We start from the raw sequence: 24,978 nt of genomic DNA, 5'->3' as shown, positions 1-24,978 counted from the left end.
ACTGGATTTTCTTCTGAAGCTTTAATTAAAGAATTGCTAGAATTAATAGTCTTATTTAGTAAATGGTAGTTTTTTTATTCTTATACAAGAACTAACTGACCTCATTGGGATTTTTTTCTTTTGGGTTTTTCTTCTTTACTTCAACAGTGAATTGTTATCCTAGAAGAAAACTCTCTATAGAAGGTGGTGAATCTCTATCACCATTATCATTTTTCTAAAATGGAATAGCCTCTAAACTGGGCTCTTGGGAAACGTGAAAGGGTTAAAATGAGGCATAGAGCTGCCTTATAATTGATGGAAAAGCCTCACAAATTCAGTTTCCTAATCGAATCGAAATAAAATCATCAGGGTAATTTACCAGCCACATGAGAGTGAGTCAGGAAATTTTCTTAGATCAAGGAGTGATTCTCCTTCTGATTTGAGAAGAAAGTCAGGTGAAAGGATATGCTCAACACCACACCCAATTGGCCAGCGTGCTTGTGCAAAGCAACTCTGAATGCCCAGGGTTCTCTGGCTGCAGCCTGATCATAGCTGAAATTGAATTTTATTCCTCCTTTTTTCAATTTTATCTTGGCTTAGTTTTTCCTATTCTCTGAGCCTTCTTGTTTTAGCTCACTAATAGCTAGCAAAGGATAGAAAAGTTAGAGTTTCCTAATTTCAATTCCCCTATATTCAGGACTACTCTAAGCCATATAGATGAGTCTACATTCTGCTTACTGGGAGCTCCACATTCATCCTTAAAATTCTGTCTGCCCAGGTGGAGCTCCCAGAGCTGCCTCATTACTAAACCCAAGTGCCTTCTTGGTTTCTTTACCCTTGGAATTCAGGGCCTCATGCCAAGCTCTGTCTTTGTGTTCCACAGTATGTTCGATACGAGTCATTGGTGAGAGTGACATCATGCAAGAGTTCCTCTCAGAGTCAGATGAGGTAGGTTGACAACCTCCCCAGTGACCTATCTGCTCTTTAAAAGAAAAAAATCATGGTAACAGTTTTGGATTGTAATAATTGCTATAAAAATACCCCAGACTACTCCAGTCTCCTCCCTTTGCTATTAATCTCCTACTTGTTCTTCAAGGCTCACCTCAAGCCACACACCCATGAAGCATTCCTTAATAACTGTAGACCACATAGACCTCTCTCTGTGACTGTATCACACACTTAATACCTTGTTTTATATTGACCTCCTCTTCACCACACTGATTAGTACTTTAGTGTATCAGCATCAATGTGCATGCGTCTCAGTACTTCAGCAGACCTGTAATTTTATTGGTGGGGGTATCTATCTGTGGAACCCTTAATAGACAGCCTTCATGAGTTTTAGTACTTCCTCCCCCAAAAAATTAATCAGGTGGCCAGTCTTCTGATGACCTGCTTCTCCTAACTTTGCTGCGCTGGTCTTTGAACAACAAAAGCACAGTCCCTTACCTGGCCCTTACCTGAATCTTTTCCACCTTGGTAATAGCTGCCAAAGCTTGTGCTTTACTGGCATTGCCTTTAAGACACTGAAATCAATATCATCCCTTTGTCATAATGAAGTCTGAGTGGAATTTTAGTGGAGAATGTATATTCCATATTTTCTAATTATTTTAAGAGGCAGCTGTGGCATAGTGTATAGAGAGCCGGTCTTGGAATCAGGAAGACCTTGGGTTCAAGTTCAGTCTCTGACACATGCTGGCTGTGTGTCCTTGGGTAAGTCCCTTAAGTTCTTGGTGCCCACAGACAAATCTCTGAGGCTCCCAGGTGCAGATCTGCCAGGTAGAGGGATTTCCTCACTGGGATTTTCTTACAATGACTCATCTAGTGCTTCCCCCCTCCCTCAGCCCCCTAAAAGTCCATTGTGTGTCTTATTTCTCCAACAAGATTGTTAGCTCTTGTTGGTGAATGTGGGACATACCGTAAGCTTTCCTTTGGCCCCTCATATAATGGTGAGCACATAGTCATGTTCCATACTTTTTGATTTACTACTATTCTGCTAGCTATTATAACTCCATTTCATACAGTGTTTCAAGGTGTCAAAGCATTTTTCTCACAACTCCCCTGAGAGGCAGGTGTCTGAGGTAGGAAACAGAAACTCTAAGGTGTTAAGTGACTTGCCCAAGATTCCCAGTAGGGTGGGTTTGAATCCAGAACTCGATCAGCTCCAAGACTAGAGCTCTTTCTGCTATACCATTATACCTTTCATGTCATAATTGCTAAAATTGTAAGGTTGACAAAGTATTTTATGTCATTTGCTCTTCACAGTAGTGTGTTAGGCAGATTAAGTGCTTTCTTCCGTCATTTTATAGATGAATAAACATGCTTGGAGAGGTTACATAGCATGCTAAGGGGGCCACATCCTTAGTAAGTGACCTGGCTTACTTAGCTAGTGTGAACTCCAGACTCTGAGTCCAGCACTCTTTTCTAGAATACTGAGGTAGGCACTCACTAAATGTGAGTGAAGCCAAAAGGGAATACCACAGGTAAAAAGAGAAAAACCTTATTTCCAGCCATTTCATAGCTTCCCCTAACCAGAGATTGCACTTTTTGGGGCTTGTGCCCAGTTCTGATGGAGGTAGCTGGAGGGTCTACACCTTCCCCTCTTCCTTGGCTCCTCCCTTCCACATACTAACTTTAGGAGGACTCTGACCCTCCTTGGTCTTATAGGAGACCTTTCCTTAGTTCAATTGATACAAGCTTGGGGTTTTAAAGAAAAAAGATGGAAGGCAAAAGGTAAACTGAATGCAGAAACATAAAAACATTTGAATTTAAAGGTTTTAGTCTAATTTTACCCATAGATTTAGTTCCATTGGGATAGCTTAAAGAGCTTCCTGGCCCTTTTCCTAATATTTTCCTTACTTTATTTGAAAACTCTAATGTTTTTTCCCTCTACTCCCCAAATCAGTTTTATGTGTCAAATGCAACTTGCTATATCAGTGATGTAGATATTCATGTTTGGAAGGCTTTTACCATTTATATTTTGAAAGCCCACATTAATGAGCATAGTGAGCTGTTATTGATGTCACTAGCTTCACCCCAAGTGACACCATCTTACATTTTATTCTAAGTACTCTGTGGGTTCCTTAACCCACCTCCTGCCTCACCTCCTTTTCCTTTTATAGTGACCTGGGACAACCCTTGTTGATATGCTAATCACATTGACAGGGAAGGGTAGGGGGCATCAGTGAATGAGGTTCAAGGACACAGTGGGTAGATCCAGGAAAGAGGATCACAGTGTAAGTAAATCAGGTCAGTCCCTGGCAGCCATGACATCCTCTTGTACCCAAATTTATTTGCAGCCTTGTAAACCATCAGCTTCCAAGGATTGCCTGATCCCTTTACTGGGCTATCTAGTGTTTTGGGGCTGGTAGATCTTTTTGGTCAGTCATTAATGGGCTTTCTCCTTTTCCTCTAAGGGACTGGTATTCCCCATAATGTACTTGTGGGCCTCAGCATATTCTACTTCTTGCTGTTCCAAGCATTTTGTAGGAAAGGCTGGCCAACTCTTAGAGTTGGGGCTACTGACAACCTCATTGCTTTTGTTGGGGGAAGAGGCACCAGAAAAAAATGAATCCTTCTGAGCGCTTTGGGAAGAGACTTGGATTTCCTGCCCACTCTCTGCTGCCTCCTCCCAGCTCCCAGTGATCTTCCATCTTACTCACTGCTTCCTCCTCCCGTCTCCTGCCCCTCGCATTAGTTATGTATCATCTTCCCCACGTTCCTCTTTTAGGGGAAGAGTGAGACAGTGTGAATTTTGTTTAATCTACCTCTTGCTTTATGATAGTATACAAATAAGGAGTTAATAGTTAATGAGTCTTACTGGTCAAGCCCAGGGAAATTAATTTGTGCTATAAAAAGCACTAAGGAACTCATACTTTCATTTTTTCCCCCAAAAAACAAACAAAAAACTAAAGGATGGAGTTGTAGAATAATTTGTGGATTATCATTAAAAGCTATAGTAGAGAAAGGTCCCTTTTGAATTTATAAGGGTAAGATAATGTTGAGGTCCAAGAGATTTCCTCAAGGACCAGAGTATAGGATGGGGTCGTCTGGAATGAATTCACAAAATCTAGCAATCTTTAAGTCAAGTTGGCAAAAGTTTATTGTTACACTTTTCAGTGAGCAAGGATTCTTAAGGAACCTGTAACTTAACAAGAATGTTGCTGAAGCTTATATGGGAAAAGTAGTAGATTAGGTGCCAAGTATGCTAATTAGGTGATAACATATAACTACGTCATTCAGTATTGGACACCGGGGAGGGGATTCTTAAGAGGTGTGTTTTTGGTCTGTTATGTCTGTGACAAGATAGCTTTAGGAGTTGATGTCTATAACTTGACCCTTGGATTGTACATGATAACTGTGAGAATCAGTACATGATAGTTCTATTTACAAGATAGTACAGGGGAAATTCTATAGAGGTCAGCTTGTTCTTGTAACAGGGAGAGATAGTTTGCCTCAGTGGGCCTACTTATGAGTCATTGCCAGAGATGGGGTTTTTGGGATGTAGGGAACCTGACAAGGATAGTGTTTCTGGGGCCAGGGAGAAATTGGGGTCCAAGCACAAGCATCCCGTCATTCCGCCCCACACTTTGTCAGAACAGATGGTTTAACGGCTCAGATCTGAGTGTTCATTCACCTTTTTGAGGCGATGTGGAATAGTGGATGGAGTGTTCAGCTTGCAGCTGGGATGAACTGGGTTCCAAACCTGCCTTTGACCTTTATTAGCCGTATGTCTGTGGGTAAGTCACTTCATCTCCTTAGTTTCTTCAAATTGAGATAAAAATATTTGTAGTGCCCATCTATCTCACAGGGTTGTTTGTGAGTCTTAAATGGGATAATGTGGGCAGAAGCATTTTGGGAACTGTATAGCATTTTGTGATGTGCAAATATTGGTTCTTAGTCCCTCAAAAGAACCACTGTTTAATGGTCAAGCAGGTTCATGTGGATAGCTCTTCATCAAGTCTCGATTACCCAGGCATTTCAACAGTATTTGTTGAAGCAATCCTTGTGGAGGTTTTCTTACTTTAATATTGGGCTCTGAACTGATTGGAAAAAGGAAACAGAGGACCGCCCTCCCCCCCCCTCCCATGACTGTGTTGTCCTGGAATGGATCTTACAAGTGTTCTGACTTGAGAGGGAGGCAGACATGCTGACCTACCTCCTTAAGGTCCCCTCCTCCAAGGACCTTTGAGATTGAATTGTGCCTAGTTTGAAGGGGACTCCTTCATGGCTTGTCCGTCACATCGCTGATTTTTAGCATGTGTTCATTTCCTCTCTTCACGACTTCCCTTATTTCTGTGTAGGAGGATGGTGATTTACTGTCTCTCACACGTTCAGGTTGTTGTTGAGCTCATGTGCTCCAGGCTGAGAGAGTTACGATGCTGCCACACGTTTTCTGTCTGTTCTTCCCTCAGAACTACAATGGCGTGTCTGATGTCGAACTGAGAGTGGCTTTGCCAGACGCCACCACAGTGACTGTCCGAGTTAAAAAGAACAGCACCACAGACCAGGTGTATCAGGTAAACGGAGCTCACGCTGTTACTGAGATCAGTCCAAGGGCACCTGTGACCGTCCTTGGGGATGTAAGAATGGGACCGTTGTGCAGGAGTGTCCGGGGGACCATGCTTGTTCTGTGCCTATACCATGGACAAGATGTGGCAACAGACGTGCAGTTTTACAGATTGTCTTTCGCTTTCTTTCACTGTTTCTCCTGCTAGGACCTTGGTTTCTGAGACCCCCAGCTTAGAGCCAGCCTTGGAAAAGAGGGGGAAGGAATCCATATTTATAAAGTGCCTACTCTGTTCCAGTTCTAGTGCTAAGCACTTTACAAATATTGTCTGCTATGATTCTCCCAACAACTCTGGGAGGGCAGTACTGTCATTATCTCCCTTTTACAGTTGAGAAAACTGAGGCAAACAGATGAAGTGACTTGCTCAGGGTCACACAGGTAGTAAGAGTCGGGTCTTCCAGACTCCGGGCCTGTCACTTTGTGCACTGTGGCACCCTGCTGTTTGTACTTGAGTCCTGGACTTAGTGTGCCAGCTGGGGGTCATGAACTCCACCCCACCTAGAACTGAGTGTGAACAGTGTAAATTGAGTGTTCAGGGGAGTGGGGAGAGGCAGTTTGTGTGATGTGCGGCATCCCCCCCTTTAGCCTTCTCCTCAGATTCAGGTTGACTGAGAAGGAGGCCAGCCCCTAGCATTTCACCATTTTCATGAGGGGCTTGATGACAGTTTCTTGGGGAACTTACTGTGACTTTGGCCAGGCTGGCTGGGGTGAGGGAGCTGGGGGACTCTGTGATACCCGGAAAACCAAGAAACCAGTTCGAGTAGCAGTCACCAGTACCAAAAGGTGCTTTGTGTTGAGTGGCTAAAAATTTGTACTTGTGTTCGTACAAAGCTGCATTCTGTGACCTCAGTGTTTAGGGATTAATTTTTTCCAGCTGTGAATTTTTGTTTTGGCCAGGGGGCTTTTCTCACCCCCACTCTAAGCATTGCCGGGTGGAGTTTTCCTCATGTTGACCTGTGCTTCCACTTGTGCTGTAGGCTATCGCAGCAAAGGTTGGCATGGACAGCACGACCGTGAATTACTTTGCCTTGTTTGAGGTGATTAATCACTCCTTTGGTAAGTACCAGCATCTGCTTTGAAATATTTTACTTTGGGATTCAAAACTTTTAGTAAATTGTCAGGTTAGAATAACCTACCCAAGGGGGTGGGACCCCAAAGTAAAGGAAATTACATCATTTAGAATCTCCTTTGTCAGGAAGGTAGACCTTGAGGCTTAGTCTTTCAGCAGCAGCTCCAGAGGTGTTAGATCACTGTTGCTACCTTCTTCTTTCAAAATACAGATTATTCTGCAACATCTTAGGGCAGATGTCTGATTTCTTTCTGGTGCAATGGCATGCTGTCTGCTATTCCTGAGTGGATTAGGCACAGTTTTGGAGACTGTGTCTACCTTTGTGTCTACCTTTTTTTTTTCCCCCCAAACTAAAATTTTAAATCTTTGTTCTTCTATGGGAATAGTCCCGAGAAGAGGAAGTAGATTTTAAAATTAGAATTCTAAATGCTTTTTCCACAAAGTTTAATTGGAATGGGGGACTTTCTCAGCAGAGGAGGGGAAAGTTGACTTAAAACACTCTTGATTTATTGCATGTTTTCATATTCCTAAACTCCCTCCGAAGAAGTTCACAAGAAGTTCAGGCTTTCAGAAACATTCTTCCAGTGGGTAATAAGGCATGATGGGATGGGGATGAGGGGTTTCCAGTAACTCATTGGAAAGGAAGTCAGAGGATTCACTCTTACATGACATTGATCTCTTACTCAGTGTGGTCCTGTTCTGTGTCAGCACTGAAATTGCAGGAATGAGGATAGGAAGAACATGGACAGTGTTGGTTGATTAGATCCTTCATCCTTCAATTAAATAGGGCCATGGAGGCCATCTCCAGTTGTCCTGATCTGTATCTTGCTGCTGGATCCAGATGGCTCTGGAGGAGAAAGTGAGGCTGGTGACTTTGCACAGCCCTCCCTCACTGAAATCCAGTTCACTGGCAAGTCATGACATCATCTTCCCGATCTTTGAGAACAAAGGAGAAACAACAAATAGGCCTATGGTCTAGTCTCGGAGCTTGAGGGAACAAGTTTATTTTCCGCCTGCTATTTTGTTCTTTTTCTGTCCCTAGATCAGTTTGACCTATTGAACTTCTTATAGAGACACATGTGACTAAGATTACAAGGAACTTGATAGCTCATGGATTAATTATTTGTGCTATTAGAAAGGAAGATAGAATCATTTGATGAAGACTCCCAAGGGGTGGAGTCAAGATGGTGGTATAAGATGAAGCATTTTAGCTTAGCTCTCTGAACACACCTGTTTGACAAAGATCTAGAAAATGCATCAGACTGAATTCTGATTGGAAGAGTCACTATTCTAGCCTAGTGGGGCTTTCGAGGTGGACAGAAGGGTCCTTGACAACTGTGGGGAGGAGGGCATGGTGGCCATAACTAAATTAACAGCAGCAGGTAGCATTCCAGTGCCCAGAGACTGAAAGAAGGCTGAGGCAGGGCACCAGGGCAGGAAGAGGTCCCAAGAGGTACTAAGTCTATACCCCAAAGAGATCAAAGAAAGAGAAAAAGGACCCATATGTACAAGAAATACTTGTAGCCCCTCTTTATGGTGGCAAAGATTTGGAAACTGAAGAGATGCATATCAATTGGGGAATGACTGAACAAGTTATGGTAAATGAGTGTAGTGGAATACTATTGTGATGTAAGAAATGAGGACAGGGATAGGTTCAGAGAAACCTGGGAAGATTTGTATGAATTGATGCAAAGTTCAGTGAGCTGAAACGGAAGAACAATTTATACAATAACAACAATATTGTGAAGATAATCAGCTTTTTAAAACTTGGTAACTCTGATCAACACAATGTCCAACCACAATTCCAGAGGACTCATAATGAAACATTCTGCTCTCCTTCAGATAGAGAATTGTTGAACCCCAAGTGCATGTTAAAGGATCTTTTCTTTTTACTTTTCTCTTTCTTTTGTCTGCATTTTTTTCCTTTTCTTTCTTTCTTTCTTTCTTTTTTTTTGTTTGACATGACTGTGGGAATTTGTTGTGCATAGTTATACATATTTGTAATGGGTTTTGTTTTTGTTACCTTCTGAATGTGAATGGGGAGAGGGAAGAAGGAAGGAGAGAATTTGAAACTGAAAGTAAAACACACTGAATGAATTGAAAGGGGAAAAAGAAGACTCCCAAAGGGGTCATCAGGACACTTGGATTCTAATCCCAACCTTGCCTTTGTCCTATAGACAAATTACTTTTCTTTTCCAGATTTCATTTTTTTATTTTGTCAGATAGAAAGGGTTAACTTCATTCTTTATCTTTTGATGAAGACAGATCAAGAGGAGGAATTTTTCTGGGTTATTCTTTAGGAAGGCACTGTAGAAACTAAAAGTGATTTTTGTAGTTCCTGCTTATATACTATTAGGCATGGAAAGTGGCATTCCTCAGAAGATTATGTAATTTTGAAGATTACGTTTTAGGATTCACTTTGGTAAAGAACTTCTCACCCATCAATAGTGAAAATAACTTGTTGAGAATTGAAACCTGAGAGTTTGAAAATACTTAGCTGTATGAAGGAAAGCCTTTCTTTAACTATGTTCTGTAGACAGCAGCTGGATGTAATTGACCAAAGAGTCGGCCAGATATTTTAGCTGGAGAGGAGTTGGAGGCAGTTATTGCTATTAGCATGTTAACTTAATTAGCATGTTACCTGTTGCTCAGGTGACAGAGAAAGGAATGCCAGTCAGTTTGTGAAGAGTTGAAAGGGTGAGAGAAACAGATTTGTCAAGGCAAATGCTTATTTATGCTCTCGAAGTGTCTCTTGATATATCTGAGCTGGTATTCTAATGTCATTTGGGTAATAGCTTGCCATTCCCAATTTGGCCTGTGCAGTCTGAATCAGGAAAATTTGTATCTTTTCCGCCTGGTTCTATGAGCTTTGTGTCTTTTCTCTAACTTGTAGTACGTAAGCTGGCTCCCAATGAATTCCCCCACAAGCTCTATGTCCAGAACTACACATCAGCTGTGCCAGGCACCTGCCTGACCATCCGCAAATGGCTCTTTACTACAGAAGAGGAGGTTCTTCTGAATGATAATGACCTCGCAGTTACCTACTTCTTCCATCAGGTGGGTACACTGGCTCAGACTTTCTTTTCATTTGTAATTGGTAGATAATAATCTCAATCTTTTGACTAGTTGACAGCCTGTTTATCACAATTGCAAAAGACAAAGCTGAGAAGGATAGCTAATATTAGGCTCTAAGCTCAGAGGGCCAGAACCATGGCTTACCTAAATTTTAGGTCTCCTCCATCAACTAACATAGTGCTTTGAACATCTGCACACCTTAAGTATTTAATAAATGTTGTGGAATGAGTGAATTTATTTAGTAACACTTTGCATGATAGAATAGGATTTCAGGTCAGTCTCAGTAGGTTAGAGTAATTGGCATCAACTGTGTGAGGAAAGAATGGATGGAAACATCTTGTGAAAAAGACTTAGTTGACTACAAGTTCATTGAGTCAGCAGTGTAATGTTGCAGAAACAAAACAAAACCCTGATTTTTGGCTGTATTAATAGACTTTTAGTGTCTAGAATCCAATTTAATAAATATTTATTAAGCGCCTGCTATGTGCCAGGGACTATGCTAAGCACTGGACATATAATAAAAAGAAAGTCCCTGCCCTCAAGGAACTTAAAATCTAATGGGGGGGGAGACAATACAGTAAGGAGGCAGGGAAGGGTATGTCTTGGGGTGGGGGACAGGACCAGGGGCATCTTGTTCTGTGGAGTTGAGACCAGGCAGAGCAAGAGGGAACAGTGGGAATTTTCTTCCCTCTCTAAAGGAAAGCATTGGGAGGAGCTTGGTCTTCTGCCTTCCAAGCCCTCTAATCGGAGGAGAGAAGAGGCTGAGGGAGGTAGAATCATAAGGCTTCCATTAGCGGCATGATGGTGAGATTAGAAGTGAAGAGCTTATCCTGGGAGGGGCATCTTGTTTGTGGAGTTAAGACCAACTCTGTCAGGCAGGGCAGCAGATGCACAGATTCCACTGATCACCTTTATTTTGGGAGCTTCATTTAAGATTGTCAGGGACATCTGGTCTGCAATATACAATAGGCAATTGGTAATAAAAGACTGAAGCTTGGCATCTATGCCTTTATTAAAATCTTTGATGAAAGTGTTAAGGAGTACAGGGCTAAATATAGGTAGTGTAGCACCCTGAATGCCAGTCAGAAATATTTGAAGTCTACTTAATAAGCAGTTGGAAGGCTTTAAACAAAAGTGTGACATAACCAAATTTGTTCATAAAGAAGATAATTTTGGCAGCAGTAAGAAGGTAGGTTTGGATGGGGAAACAAGTCTTTTGCTGAAAGACTTTTTACAAGGCTGTTATAGTAGTGCAGATAGGTATCCAGATGATAAAGGCCTGTATTAAGGTTGTACCAGTGGGAGCAGAGAGGGGGTAGTAAGATGGTATTGTGAATGATAAGACTTAGTAGCTGATAGTTTATCACAAGTTAGGAAGAGGAAAGAGTTGAAGCTATTATCCCCAGGTCTCAAATGTGGGGACTAAAATGAGATGTAGTGCTGTTGACATTGACATAATGAATGAAGTTATGATAAAGAGTAGACTTGTTGAGGGAGATTAATAAAGTGCCTGTTTGGACATGTTGAATTTTACTCAAGGTGTTGGTGGGCAGGTAAGCATCTGGATGCCTTCTGGATTTGGATCTGGAGCACAAAAGAGAGATCAGAGATAAATACAGAGTTGAGTTGTCTACATAGAGGTTGTGGTTGATGTCATAGAACAAGATTATTAAGGAAGAGAGTAGAAAAAGAAAAGAGAAGGCAGGCAAAGACAGACCCTTGGAGAACACCTTAATTAAATGTTTGGGAAGAGGAAATGAGATGAAAAAGGAGTATTTCAGAGGGAAAGGTGAAAGCTAGATGACTAGTGACTCAGTTTCCTCAAATGTACGATAAGGGGGATAGGTTAAGATAGTCTCTGGTCCTTTCTTTATGGTCTGTTATTCAGTGATCCTATGACTGGTCCCCGTAAAGTATAGATTAACTAGTAGAGAGGGGATGGTTACCAGTGTTGAAAGCTACAGAGAGGTCAAGGAAAATGAGGGCTGATGAAGAGTTTTTTATTTGGTTGACTGTTTTTCTTTGGTTAATTTTAGAGCAGTTTCAGAACAGTGGTAGAGTTAGAACCAGATTGTTTGGAGTTGGGAAAGTAGGTAGAAGAAAAAATAGAGGACACTCTTATAAGAAGTGTAGCAAGGGAGGAGAGATGGGGTAGCAGTGGAGTAGACTATCTGGATAGTCACAGGAAGGCTTTAAAAATATTTGGGAGGAGTTTGGTATTCTACCTTCCAAGCCCTCTAATCGGAGGAGAAAAGAGACTGAGGGAGATAGAGTCATAAGGCTTCCTTTAGCAGCATGCTGGTAAGATTTTCACAGGAAGGCTTTAAAAATATTTGGGAGATCTGAGCATGTGTGAAGGCAATTGGAAAAGAGTCAGGGGAAAGAAATTCTGAAGGTGCATGTGAGAGAGAGGTGGCTGCCAGACTAGGTTCTTGGAGGAGGATGGAGATAATAGGTTTACAGTTGCAGGTCTTAAGGGTTAGCCTTAGCAATAGAATACCTTTTCTTTTTTAACTGGAAGGAAAAGAAGAAAATGGGTTATATTAAAAACATTTAAGAAATGAAGGAAGAGAGCTAAGAGAATTTTTGTCTGGATCTTTTCAATGAAGTAGGAGTGAAGTTACTTGCAATAAAAAAGAAAAAAGACCTGGGATGTTCACTCTGGGGAATGAGATGAGTTGATAGGATAGAATAAAAGTATTGTGCATCAGCAAGTACCCAGCTGAGATTATACACTGATTTTTAGTGCATGAAATCAGCTTAATTTCACAACTTTCTCCTGCTAAGCCCTGGAGAGTTAACAGAGAAATCATATGTGGGGGTTACTTAGGGATATATGGATTCACAGGTTTAAAACAGTGGAAGATCACTGGGGATAAGGTAATTAGCCAGGAAAACGGTGGCAGAGCATGAGGTCAAGATTGGATGTATTGGCAAGTGAAACTAGAATAGGAAAGGTGGATTAGACGAATAATAGGTCAGTGGACTGAAGGCACTTGGGGATCGACTTTCAAGATATCTGTGAAAATAGAAAAGATTACTGATGGTATTGATACCAAAATAAAATTAAATGAGAAGACATTTGCAGCTACTGGCCCATGTGATTACTTTCTCATCCATGTAAACTTAGTGAGAATGGTCTATTCACATATTGAGGGCTTCCTTCATGAAGACATGAGAGAGAAGAAGCAGGCTTTCATAGCCAGTTTTCTATAGTAGACCAATTTTTAGTCTTGCAGTTGATGTAAGTAGTGTAGGGATGTAAGATACTACTGTAACTATCGCTTGATTACAGAAAAGTATTTGATTTGCTAAATCTAAAATACAGTATTAAAGGCTGTTCTCCACCAAGATGTCCTTCATATATATGTTAAGACAATATAAAATGTAATTTTAAAGATCGTTTAATTATCAGTGTTACAAACAAGGTGTAAATCAGGGAGAGACAGGCTTGGTAAAAAAAAAAATGTTTTTCAGGGTTATTGAGGATATCTTGTACAGTGTCTAAAAGGAAGAGGAATTCATTCTCAACAGTGAGATATCGCAGATGCTCCTTTGTGAATAACAGAGTACTAGAATACTACAGATCTCTTTAATGAAACTGGCAACCATGCCGTTTCAGCGATTCCCATGCTCTTCTCTGACATAGAAGCCCATGTTTTCAGCATCAGTATTTGCTCAGTGATACAATATGGTTGTGAATCATGCAACACTATGGTTCCAAAAGAATCAAAGTTACAGGTGACCAAGAGGTAAGAGAAGTAGACGTGATAGTTGTTAGCTGGTGGCAGCATCTCACCACCAGTGGTGTGTGCCAGAATAGAACTGGAAAAGCAGGTGCACGAACAGCAACATGGATAATTCTGGGTGTTGCATGCACAATCATTTGTACCAATAGAATGTTAAGGATTTAGAGGGTCAGTGGTCTGTGGAGGATTTCTGGGTAAACAGACACAGATCAGAAAAGTGGAAAAGGCCGGTTTTGATGAGGGGCCATTTGCATCAGGACCATATTCCTGGCTCATCTGTCCACCGAAGTAGAAGAACAAAGCCCTTTCTAGCTGGGGACTGGTGGGGAGATAGATATGATACTCAGTTCTGCACTTACGTTTACAGTCTCCAAAGGCAGCATGACAGGGTAGAGAGACAGACTCTCAATCAGGGGACCTGGGTTCAGGTTTGGCCTCTGTGTCATCCTGGTTCTGTGAACTTGGTCAAATCACTTAACTTCTCAGTGACCCAGGCAGCTCTCTATAACTGAAAGGTTCAGAGAAGATGCTGATCTGCTTGGTAGAGGAAGTACCTACATTGATATTTCAGAGGCCAGGTAAATTTTTTTAAAAAATCTTACAGGAGTGAATTTATATGTTAGGAGGTGACCATGATGTCATGGACAGAGTATTGGACTTAGAGTCGTAAGACCTGAATTTGGATTCTAATACTTAGTAACAGTAAAACCAGAGGCAAGTCATATGATTTGTGAGCTTCAGTTTCCTCTGTCTGTGAAATGAAGGTAATAGAACTTGTACTATCTACCTTATACAGTTGTTTTAGAAGAAGAAAACTTGATAAAGTTTTAAAAATGCAATAGAAATGTGTTTATTTTGTATGTGATTATCTGCAGGCATGTTTCCTCCCAGTAGATTATAAGTTCCTTGAAGACAGGGACTGTTTCTTTCTTGTCTTGGCATTCCCGTCAACTAATATGGTACCTTGCATTTTAATAGGTGCTTAATAATATATGTTTGCTGAATTTAATTATTATTTCATACACATAAATAAAATGCAGATTAGAATATGATAAATATATGAGGAGCATAGAGTTCTAGGAAAGCATATAATGAAGAGATCACTGCTAGGTGAGCTGGGCCTTGAAGAATGGATATGATGTTGATAGATGGAGATGATGGGGAAGGAGGTCAGGGAGAGAGGGAGGGGCGTGTTCCTTGGAAGGTGAGTAGTAGCTCAGTTTGCCTGAAGCTTAGACAACATGATGGAGGGTGGTGTGAGATAAAGCTGGAGAAATGGACTGGGGCCAGATTAGGGATGGTCTTGAATATTAGGCTAAGAAATTGAGAATTTTTATCTAGTACCTGATGATTGTTGAATCAGTGTACCTAGCAGTCTTTCATTAAGCAAATAATGATTATCTCAATGGTGAAAATGGTCAGAATGAATAGAATAACTCTGGAAATTAATCTGTTCCTCCATTTTTCTAAAGACCTAATGTTACAATCATTTTTTTCTTCCCTCTCTTTTTTGCTTATTTTTGGATATTAGGCTGTTGATGATGTGAAAAAAGGTTATATAAAAGCAGAGGAAAAATCATACCAGTTACAGAAGCTATGTGAACAGAGGAAGATGGTTATGGTAGGTTTGTGTTCCTCTTAATTCTAGGATTGAACTTCCCTCATGGCAAAACCCCTCACACCAGTGCATTTGCAGGGGAGTAATGCAGTCCTGGTGATACAGCTCAAACAAGGGGGTTGGGAGCCGAGTTTTTGCCTTGACCCTACTCCTAATCCGTTGTAAGATTTGGGGTAGTTCATTGACACCCTAGGTGTGCTTGGTTTGTCCCTCTGCACAGTAGAGATTTTCAGACTGCCAGGAAAAAATAAGCTTTGTGTAAGTGATGCTTCCTGTTCCAAAAATCTCTTCTTATGCATTGTAATAGGGTCCTTCCAGTCAGGTGGTGTTGTTTTATGACACTTTCCTAAAACTTAATGCTTAAGGGGATGGCCAAAAACCTAGAGAGGACTGTTCACATCCTTGCCAGGGTTTGCATTAAAATACATGTTTGCTTCTCTGTCCCCTTCCAGTTCTGAGTTGGACTGAATTTCAGTTTCTGTTGAAGGTAGAGTGTAGGAAGGGCAGCTGGGGGCTGTAGTGGGTAGAGCACTGGCCCAGAGTCAGGAGGACCTGAGTTCAAATCCGACCTCAGACCCATGCTACTCACTAGCTGTGTGACCCTGGGCAAGTCACTTAACCCTGATTGCCTTACCAACAAAAAAAAAAAAGGAAGGTAGAATGTAGGATAGTGTTCTGATTCCTGACTTGCACTCAGAGATTGAAATCAGGTCTAAATGATATCTTCGCATGCTGGGGTTCTCCACAACTCAGTGTTCTTTTGCAGAGCTGACAGACAAGGGATTTCCGTGTAAGTCTGGGAGTTAGATGGGGGGAATGTGCTTAGTGCGCACTTTTTTAAAACCTGGTTTCCAAAGTCCACCTTGACTTGCTCACCACAAAAGCGTTCTGCTCTGTTAAGCCCAGAGTCCCTGCTTTAATAATTCCTCTAATTCTGTATTTGCCTACCTTGATGAATATTGAACACTTTTAAAATGATTCTTACTATACTTTTCACCTTGAGGAAAGTGCTTTGTAAGTGGTAACATACCAGTGAGTTGCTATTATTGTTTTGTTTGATATGGGCACCTATTTAAATAGTGTTTAAGGCAAAGAATGTCACTCTCAGTGCCTTAGGCTAAAGCTTTCGTAACACCTAAGAGGAAAACCATGTGTTGTAAACGTACATCTGTGACTCTCACCTGGATATGGTTGTAAACAAATCCCACTTTTGTCGTGTGAAAACTTTGGGTTTGTCTCATTTCTAAAACTCTTATCTTTTGACCAAACCCACATCCCTTCCCTCTCTAACTTCTAAATCACATGCCATCAATTTCAGGTCACTCTCTCCCTACCCTCAAACATATGCACCCCATAAAATAGAGATTCAGATCAATATGGTTGTGCTCACTGGCCTTAAACTGATCCCCTGAGACTTCCCCTTGCCTCCTTCCTCGCCGCAGCCCAGGGTGATCTTGGTTTTCATCTACGTTATGGTCCAAAATGTCTTCCTAAGCCCTATTACTTCCCAAAGGGATGTTGCTGGTAATAACTCACCTTTCATTGAGCACTTTGAGGCTGAACAGTCATTTTCCTTGCAATAGCCCTGTGAGGTAGGGATTAATTAGCTTCACCCTTTTGCAGATGAGGAAATTGAAGTTGAGAGAGGTTATAGGACCTTCTGTGGTCACACAACTAGGACGTGTCCAAAGGGACTTTGGCTTCAGGTCTTTCCACACTCTAGGGCCATCCCTATTTGTGCTGCAGCATTTCTCAGTGACAAAAGAACACAGGAAGAACCAGCTTTAAGGCTCCAAAAATGCTCTGAGAATTGTAGAAATCTTACCAAAGCATTTTTCTAGCTGAATCCGCTTTTTATTCAGCCCGTGGAGAGCTTCCGATGAACATGCTGAGAGGCTGAATCTCTTTCTCAGATTCAAGGCTGAGCTGTGTCTATGGGTAGCAAAGAAGTGTGGGGGGTGGGGAAGAGAGTGGCAACCAGAGCCAATGATGTGGTGGTGGGTGGGGGCAGGATCCTCCCGGGCCCTTTGCTCCTGGGGCTTCTTTTTCCCTCTAAGGCTGCCTTTCTGATTAATTTTTGCTTTTTTTTTTTAATCTGCATGGAAATGTTAACTGAGGGAAGGGAGCACATTAGGTGATTTGCTTAGGGCTCTCCTATTCCTTAGTGGAAACCCTGGTGGCATCTGTTGTTGTCTCTGGTACGGTTTGTTGGCCTCGAAGTCCAGCAGTCCAAACTCCCGTTCTAGAGAGTTGTGACCTTTTTTGTTGTTTCCTTCTTTCCCTTGAGCTGCCAACTTCACAGGGCATTCCATTCTAGTTGCCAGCCTAGTGAAGTTAAAAGGGGTGTGTGTGTGGGGGGGTGCTTTTATCTTTGGCTCTCTGTTAACATCCCCCAGTATTCCCTGTCTCCTTGATGACATGTGATTGAGGGTGTGAAGGTTCAAGGCTATTGGATTGTTTCCTGGAGGCCTCTCATGGAGTTCAGGACAGAATCCATTAAGCCTTTCTTCAGGGTTTTTAGGAAATTCCTGTAGAGAAGACCTTTACCACCTACCTCCTTGGGAGGAGACTGCTAACTTCCCTGGGGCAGAAGGAAAGGGGAGAGAGGTGGCCACACCCTCTTTCCTGGGTGTCCTTAATAAAGGGGTGTCTGGATTTCTGTGGGTCTGGGCTCTGTGAAAGGAAGGCACAAGAATGAATGACGTGAGGGCTTCTGCTGTCCTGGCAGTGAGAGAGGGGGTCATTTCTCCCCTCCTGTAAGAGGTGGAGGTGCAGAAGCAAGTCTCCAGGTGCTGGGGGGTGGGGCTTTCGTTCCCTCCAGAACCTTCTCTGTCTCTTGTGCTTTCTTTCCTCCTAGCTTCTCTGTAGGAAGTTGACTTCCTAGTGATACAGCTTTTCCCCTTCCTTTCCCCAGTACCTCAACATGCTTAGGACCTGTGAGGGCTACAATGAGATTATCTTCCCCCACTGTTCCTGCGACTCGAGGCGGAAGGGACATGTCATCACAGCCATCAGCATCACGCACTTCAAGCTACATGCCTGCACGGAAGAGGGACAGCTTGAGGTGAGAGCCATGCAGAAGGCTGGGGGACGTGAGGGGAGACATCACTGGGAGACTCCCGTGAGAGTGAGGACGTATGTTTGGTGTGGACTTGGTGCCGAAGTCATCGGCCATACTTTGGGCCCCTCTCCTTGGAGGAGAAGCGAATCACAGCTGTGTGCTGACTGGGCCTGGCGAGCTGGCAGTAGAGCTCTGTTGCTTCTCGTCTTCGTTGTCCAGCTGCTGTTCTGTTCTTTCTGCCTGGCCCGGCCGGCCTTGCCCTTCTCCACCCCTTCTCCCCCTGCTGCTGACCCAGACCCCGTCCAGCTCCCGATCCTCGCCTCTCCCCCTGATGTTTTGCTCTCTGATGCTCAGAACCAGGTAATAGCCTTTGAGTGGGATGAGATGCAGCGATGGGACACGGATGAAGAGGGGATGGCTTTCTGTTTTGAATATGCGCGAGGAGAGAAGAAGCCGCGATGGGTCAAAATCTTCACACCCTATGTGAGTGGTCAGATGGGTTGCATGTTTTGGAAAAACTGGATGCACGTAAAGTTGAGAATCGGCCAGCTGAGGAACACAACGGGAATAGTCTTGTCCTCTGCACCTGTCTGGGTCCCAGAACCCCAGGCTGGCCCTTCAGAGTCGAGCTCCCCTTGTTCCTCTAGCCCCAAAAGGTGGTGGATGGAGCCACGTCCTCTCCTCCGTCAGCCACAGGGAGGAGCCCGAGAGCTGGGGATGGGCTGGGGAGGGCTCCCCGTTGGCAGCTGTCCACCTGCGAGCCACGTTTGCCCTTGTCCTGAGGGAGTTGGGGGAGAACGCTGGCAGTGAGGGGGTGGTGAGTGCCGCTGCTTCTCTTTCAGTTCAATTACATGCACGAGTGCTTCGAGAGGGTGTTCTGCGAACTCAAGTGGAGGAAAGAGGTAACTCCGAGCTCTGCTCATTGGTTTTTGCTTCTTTGAACAGAGGATTGTTGGGCCAGTGGCCTGGCTCCCTGCAATTACCCCCTCCTTTCCTTCTCACTGCTCCCCCCCCCCCCCCCCCACCCCATGAGTCCCCATTGCAGACCACACACAGCCCAGGACAGCATTCCAAGAGACACTTTGGTATGTGCTGGGCAGGAATCGGGCTAAGCCAGCGAAGCCCTGACCCAGCAAACAGTGACTGTCAAGACCCTGTGCTGTCTTGTCTTTTTCTGATCTCTTCGCTTTTCCCTCTGCCCCCTACCTCCCAGTATGGCTGGCTCTGGGACGTGGCTCTGAGCAGGGGACTGATCAGGAGCAGGGTCTCAGTCAAGATTTTCTGCCCTCGTGGGTGTACAGGTGCTTTGCTGCCTCTCTCACGGGCCTTGTCTGAGCCAGTGCTGGGCATGGTCTCCTAGGAAGCTGCTTTTGTAGCTGGCCGCTTACTCTTCAGAAAGAACGTAAAGGGTTTTAGGAAGGACAGCTCAGCCTATGGAATGAAAAGACGCATTTTGATGTAACAATAGAGGCCGTCTGGAGATGTCAGCCCTAGCTCTGGGTCTGGACATTTATGTGGATGGCATGGGGAGGAGATGTGCTCTGCCCCCCCTCCCAAATGTTACCTGTACAGCTTCTGTGTCTCGGGTTTTCCACACTAGAAATGTGTGTGGGGCTCCCAAGGCTCCCTCATAACCAGGCTTTTGTTTTTTTTTTTTTCTCTTTTTTCCTTTCAGAACATTTTCCAGATGGCCAGGTCACAGCAGAGGGATATGGCCACCTAGCCCCACCCCCTCATTCCCTCCTCTCCTTCCCCTTCATACGTTGTTTCTCCCTGCTTCCACTCCCTATGTCAGAGTAACCATTAACACTTACAAAAGAGGAGAAAAAGAAAAAAAAAAGTCATTGTATTAAAAAAGCCCTAAACTGAATATTAATAATCCCCTTTGTGAATTTCATGTCTGGAATTGAGCTGGTAGAAAACATAGGATGGTCAGCACCAGAAGCCAACCAAGTGGTCACCTGGAAAGCCAATGTGCCCCGCCAAGCCGCTAGAGGGGTCTTTGTCTTTTGCCCAGGCCTCCCACCAACAAACTCTCCTTGGACTCTATTTTTAAAACTGGAACTATGGACTCCATCCATTTGCACTGTTCAAACGTATATATGTATGTATGTAAAAAAAAATTATATATATATACACAAATTAGCTGCACGTATATACATATATATTTCTTTTTAAATTTCATATTGACGGCAGTACCTTTTTTAGCTTGCATTTTTACACACCTTTCACCAGGTTTCATTACTCTTGTCTCTCTCTCTTGTTCTTTTTTTCCTTTGAAACAAACTTTAAAAAAAAAATTACAGGGAAAATACCTCTCCTCATGAAGGACTTGAAAAGTTTACAACCTGCTTGGGTTTTTTTTCTTCCTTTATTTGTGTTGGGTGCGGATCCTGGCTAGAGGTTGACATGGAGCCTCAAAGGCAAGGAAGTGTGGTTCCTTTTGCTTTCCAGGAGGGTGGAGGGTAGAGATGCTGGGGAGAGGAAAAGATTCTTGTCTGGTACGGGTAGTGTGCTTAATCAGAAGACTTGGTCAAGGCCGCCTCTTGGCTCTGAGAAAGATGCCCAGCTTCCACGTCCTTCTCGTTCCTCACCTTTCCCCAGCCATGTTTCACTTCACTTCTCTGCTTCTCTGAGGAGCTCTCCCAGACTTCATCGGCGTCCTGGGTTAAGCAGTACAGATGTGGGGTGGGCACTGGACGTTGTTCTGTGTGGTCCATTTCCTCCAGAAAACCCAGGCGTGCCTTGTGGTGGTCATGTCCACCCTTCAATCACTTTTTCCGGAACTAGTGATAAGGAATGGTTCTAGACCTGACAGGTTTGGACATGAAACTTGGCTTTGTATGGAGGAAGAAAAGGGAAGTAATACCCTGTATAGATAAGCACTTCACCCAACCAGAACACTGTCACCTTTTCTAAGTCATGGGTTTTAAAATAGCTTCCTAGGGCAGCAGTGTTAGGGATTTGTTCATGGTTTTATGGATAATTGAGATCCTTGGCCCTTTGCTCTGCTAACTGACCCCAACCTCCACCATGGAGATCAGTTGAGATCCAAGGCAGGAGCTTTATCAGAGAAATGGTGGATGACTGAAATTGAGAGACACAGTGGAAAGGGGAACCTTTTCTACCCACAGAACCCATTTTGACTTGTTAGACCTTTGAGACAAACTAACTTCTTTTAAAGGGGCTCTGTGTGGGCTGCATTACGAACACAAGGATAGGGTAGCATGGGGTGCTACTGTTAACACTTCTCAGTCTCTCTCCTCCTAAAAAAAAAGAAAAAAACCAAACTCTGAAGGGTGGCTTGGTCAGCTTTATGGAAAGTAAGTCTAACTTGAGGCTACTAGTCTTCCTTGAGCAGGGGTTGCCAAGGGTTTGAAATTTATTTTTTATGATCTGTATCTCAAAACCAGAAATGTATTTGCAGAAAGTTGTCTACTTTTCTTCCTCTCTTTCTCACCCTGTCTTCCTGGTATCTGCCCACCTGATGACTTGGGTCTGCATAGAACACCTCTCCATCACTGCTAACTCAGGTGGACTTGGAATCAGACTTTGCAGAGCTCAAGAATGTGCTGAAAGTTTAAAGTTGCGGGAAGTGAATCCACATTTGAAGGCTTTTACACAAGATTGACTTTTTCATTTTGGTTTTTAACCAGTTTAGGACGGAGCCAAAAGCTTTGGAAAGAGAATATGCTGGCTTCTTCCTCCAAGCCTCTAGGAGGTTTTTGGCCACAGTTCTGTTGATATTTCAAGATGATTGAAACCTGCCCCTCTCTGTCATGGGGAGGGACAGACCACCCAGAGAATCCTCGAATGGCAGGATGCTGGCCTCAGAATAGTGAGAGAGACATAGTTAATGGCATTTGGATTTGTCTGCCCTCTTTGCATGGTAATAGAAAGCCAACACTGGGGAAGACGAGTGAGGGAGCAATGCCTTCTGGATAGTGTACTCTTGATTTTCTTTTCAGTTTCCCTTCCATATGAGTCGTCCCCCCCCCCCATCTCTACAGTATGCTGCAGCTGCCATAGTCCCTTTCTGACACGTTTATCCCTTTATGCTTCGGCATTCAGGGAATGGAGCCCTGTGGAAAGATGCCAGGAAGGCTAGATGTGATGATCTGTGGGCAATCCCCTCTTGAAGCTGCATCATGAACAAAGCATCCCATTTGTAGTAAAGAGGAAGAGACCCTTCCTGCCGTGCTCACCCTTCCCCCCCCCCCACTATACCTCAGGTTTCTGGTGCCAAAGGTCGACATGGCCCCAGGAGCCTGCAGGTTAGGAAAATGAGCCCATCTCTCCATGAGCCAGTGTTAGGTCTGACATGCTTCTCCTTCTCATTTGAAATTTCCTCTACTTTCCATCCTGAGGTTGGCACAGGCTACGTGTACCCTCACTAGAGCCAGCAGGGTCTTCCTGGCCCCCTCCCCCTTCCTCCCACTCTCTTTGGCTCAGTGTAGTTTTTGTTCTCTGAGACAAGTGCTGAGAGCTATGAGGGAACTGAGGAAAAGAGCAGACCTGAGCATACTCCTGCATTTTAGGGAGGTGCCCTTTGGCCAGGTCTCCCATTTCCCAAGGCCCATAGTCTTCAGCTAGTCTCTTTGACTTTATTTCTTGCCTAAGCATTTGATAATTCTTAATGGTCTTATGCTTTTCCTATCTCCACTCCTAAATCCCATAGGAAATCAGCTCAGCTACGGTACAGGTCTAAGGGTGCTCATGTTAGCTTCTTGGCCTGAGCTCTCCTGGAGAAATTAGAATCAAAGGTCCAAAGCCACAACCCTGGCCTACTTAAGTAACTTCTGTTGACTGGTCCAGGTGAGCCACTTACAGGCTTACCTTATCCTCCTTTTAGGTCAGATTCAGTATCTGGAACAGCAGGCTGAGGCCCTCAGAAGGGCTTTCTTTTTCTGTCCCATTCCCTAACTCCATCAGCTTAGGGGCCTGGCTCCTGGGGAGCATTTTTCCCCAAGGGTTCCCAGTCCTGGGTGATTTGTCAGACATACTATGGCTGCCCTTCTGTTCAGGAGATTGTCATGCCCTAAGGCTATGGGCTAGATTGATAGAATTTGAGGGCCCTGTGGTTGGATCTCCGTAGGCCCTCCTAGTATTCCTTTCCATATTCAGTGGCACTTTATCTTGGGGATGAGGAAGATGTGGTGTGCATAGAGGAAAAGGACATTTTTGACCCGTAGTGGTGGGTGTTGGGGACATACTGAGCTCCCCTTTCCCTCCATTCTTCCAGTACCACTTCCTCTGCCTCTCCCCACCGTCCTCTCCCAGATCCAAGCATGTCATTTCAGGCCTCATTTATCCCAGGACAGCATTGTCTTGCTCTCCACAATGATTTGGAATGCATGGACAGTTTAGAACTATGGAAAGGAATCCTAAAAGGAGAGAGGGAGAATGTAGGGTGGGAGGTTTGGGCCAACTGCTAACATGGAAACCAATGTTGTATCATGTTCCCCTTTTCGAACTTAGGATTTGGTTTCAGCTCTCCCCAGGCCATGCACTCTTTTAATTTATTTGAGAGAAACTCTAATTGTATTTTCACTGCAGTATCTTGTATTTTTTATTTGTGATTTAAGAAATGTGAAGAGAAAACACACAATGGCTAACAGTGTTTCTTTCATTCCTTGTTCTAGAGCTAACCACTCTAAAATTGTTTGGTAATGTCACTTAGTGTAATTAATTGTAACATATTCTTTTAAATAAATTGATTTATTGATGAAAGTGCTCAGCCTTCTGCTGCTTCTTGGAGTTGGGATATGGGATAAAGAAGAACCTCAGTTGGGCAGCTAGGTGGCACAGTGGATAGAGTACCGGTCCGGAAGTCAGGAGGACCTGAGTGCAAATCCTACCTCGGACCAAACACATGACACGTACTAGCTGTGTGACCCCGGGCAAGTCACTTAACCCCAATTGCCTAAAAAAACAAAAACCTCAGAGCTCAGGGAATGGGTGAAAACCCTTTGACTCTCAAGTGCCTCAGATCAGGACCAACAGGGCAGCATTTTGAATACTGTGGGCCATCTAAAATCCATGCCTCCTCTCCAGTGGAATTCCCTTTGGAGAATTCATTTTTCCCTACTGGGATATTCTGGACCTAGTAGGAGAACTTACTGTTCCAGGTTCCTACCTGTAGGCAGATCTACATGGAAATCATGCCAGAAATTTAGTTGGAGATATCCAAAGATGGAAACATAAGAGAAGCAAGAGGGGAGAAGATTTAAGTGGGGAAGAAGGGTTTAGGGTTCCCTTCACTCTCACAGTTTGGACCTAGGAGTGGCCCACAGAGAAGCCGTGGCGACCCCCCTCTCATCATTGCCTAGGCATGCTTTCACACATACCCCTTCTACCCCTTTCCATTTCCCAGTCAGCATTAGGAATGGAGGGATTGTGAGGGTGTGGTGTTCCCTTTGGGATCCAAGTTGAAAGGCGGTATGGCTTCTACTCTCTGGTATTTTTAGCTATGTCATACCTTTCAAAGGACATTTGTTACTTGATATTCATGTCTTTTTTTTTTTTTTCCTCTGGGGCTCTCTGGTCTTGTGGCCTAGTCCCCAATCCCTTGGGGGCCCTGAAGCCTTTTCTCCAAGGATGCCTTTTCATGCCAACGGCCCCAGAATTGAGGCTGGACCTACCCAAAGCAACTGGGCCCCAGTGATAGCTCAAGTTCATCCCCACCCTAAAGGGCTTATGAGTAAAACAGCCTTCCAGGGGCCTGCCCCTCACCACCACACCCTGCCTATTTTCTTTTGCTGCTTAATTTAATGGGGAAAGGGATACTAGTTTCATGTTTTCTTCATGTTTGTGGAGGAGTAATCTTCTACATAGAAGAGAAATTCAGCATCATTTGTTTGA

The 24,978-nt window shown here is 43.6% G+C and overlaps 1 protein-coding gene across 2 annotated transcripts in view; it reads left to right on the top strand.

Moving 5' to 3' along the window:
• LOC114043083 (sorting nexin-27) overlaps positions 1-23,817 on the top strand; it is a 74,814-nt gene extending 50,997 nt beyond the window's left edge. Inside the window, exons 4-12 of one of the 2 annotated variants that reach the window (XM_027862000.1) lie at positions 863-927; positions 5,391-5,495; positions 6,523-6,601; positions 9,508-9,671; positions 14,970-15,059; positions 17,971-18,120; positions 18,472-18,600; positions 18,960-19,019; positions 21,624-23,817. In XM_027862000.1, coding sequence (XP_027717801.1) covers positions 863-927; positions 5,391-5,495; positions 6,523-6,601; positions 9,508-9,671; positions 14,970-15,059; positions 17,971-18,120; positions 18,472-18,600; positions 18,960-19,019; positions 21,624-21,701 — 920 coding nt within the window. In that variant the 3' untranslated portion in view covers positions 21,702-23,817. Of the gene's footprint in view, positions 1-862; positions 928-5,390; positions 5,496-6,522; positions 6,602-9,507; positions 9,672-14,969; positions 15,060-17,970; positions 18,121-18,471; positions 18,601-18,959; positions 19,020-19,792 lie in introns of both variants that reach the window. The other variant, XM_027862001.1, reaches the window with a different exon arrangement.
• Positions 23,818-24,978: the final 1,161 nt, after the last annotated feature.

This window comes from Vombatus ursinus, unplaced genomic scaffold, assembly GCF_900497805.2.
Source record: "Vombatus ursinus unplaced genomic scaffold, bare-nosed wombat genome assembly UNPS02014768.1, whole genome shotgun sequence".
NCBI classification, from domain to species: domain Eukaryota; kingdom Metazoa; phylum Chordata; class Mammalia; order Diprotodontia; family Vombatidae; genus Vombatus; species Vombatus ursinus.
This window is presented reverse-complemented; position numbering and strand designations above follow the sequence as displayed.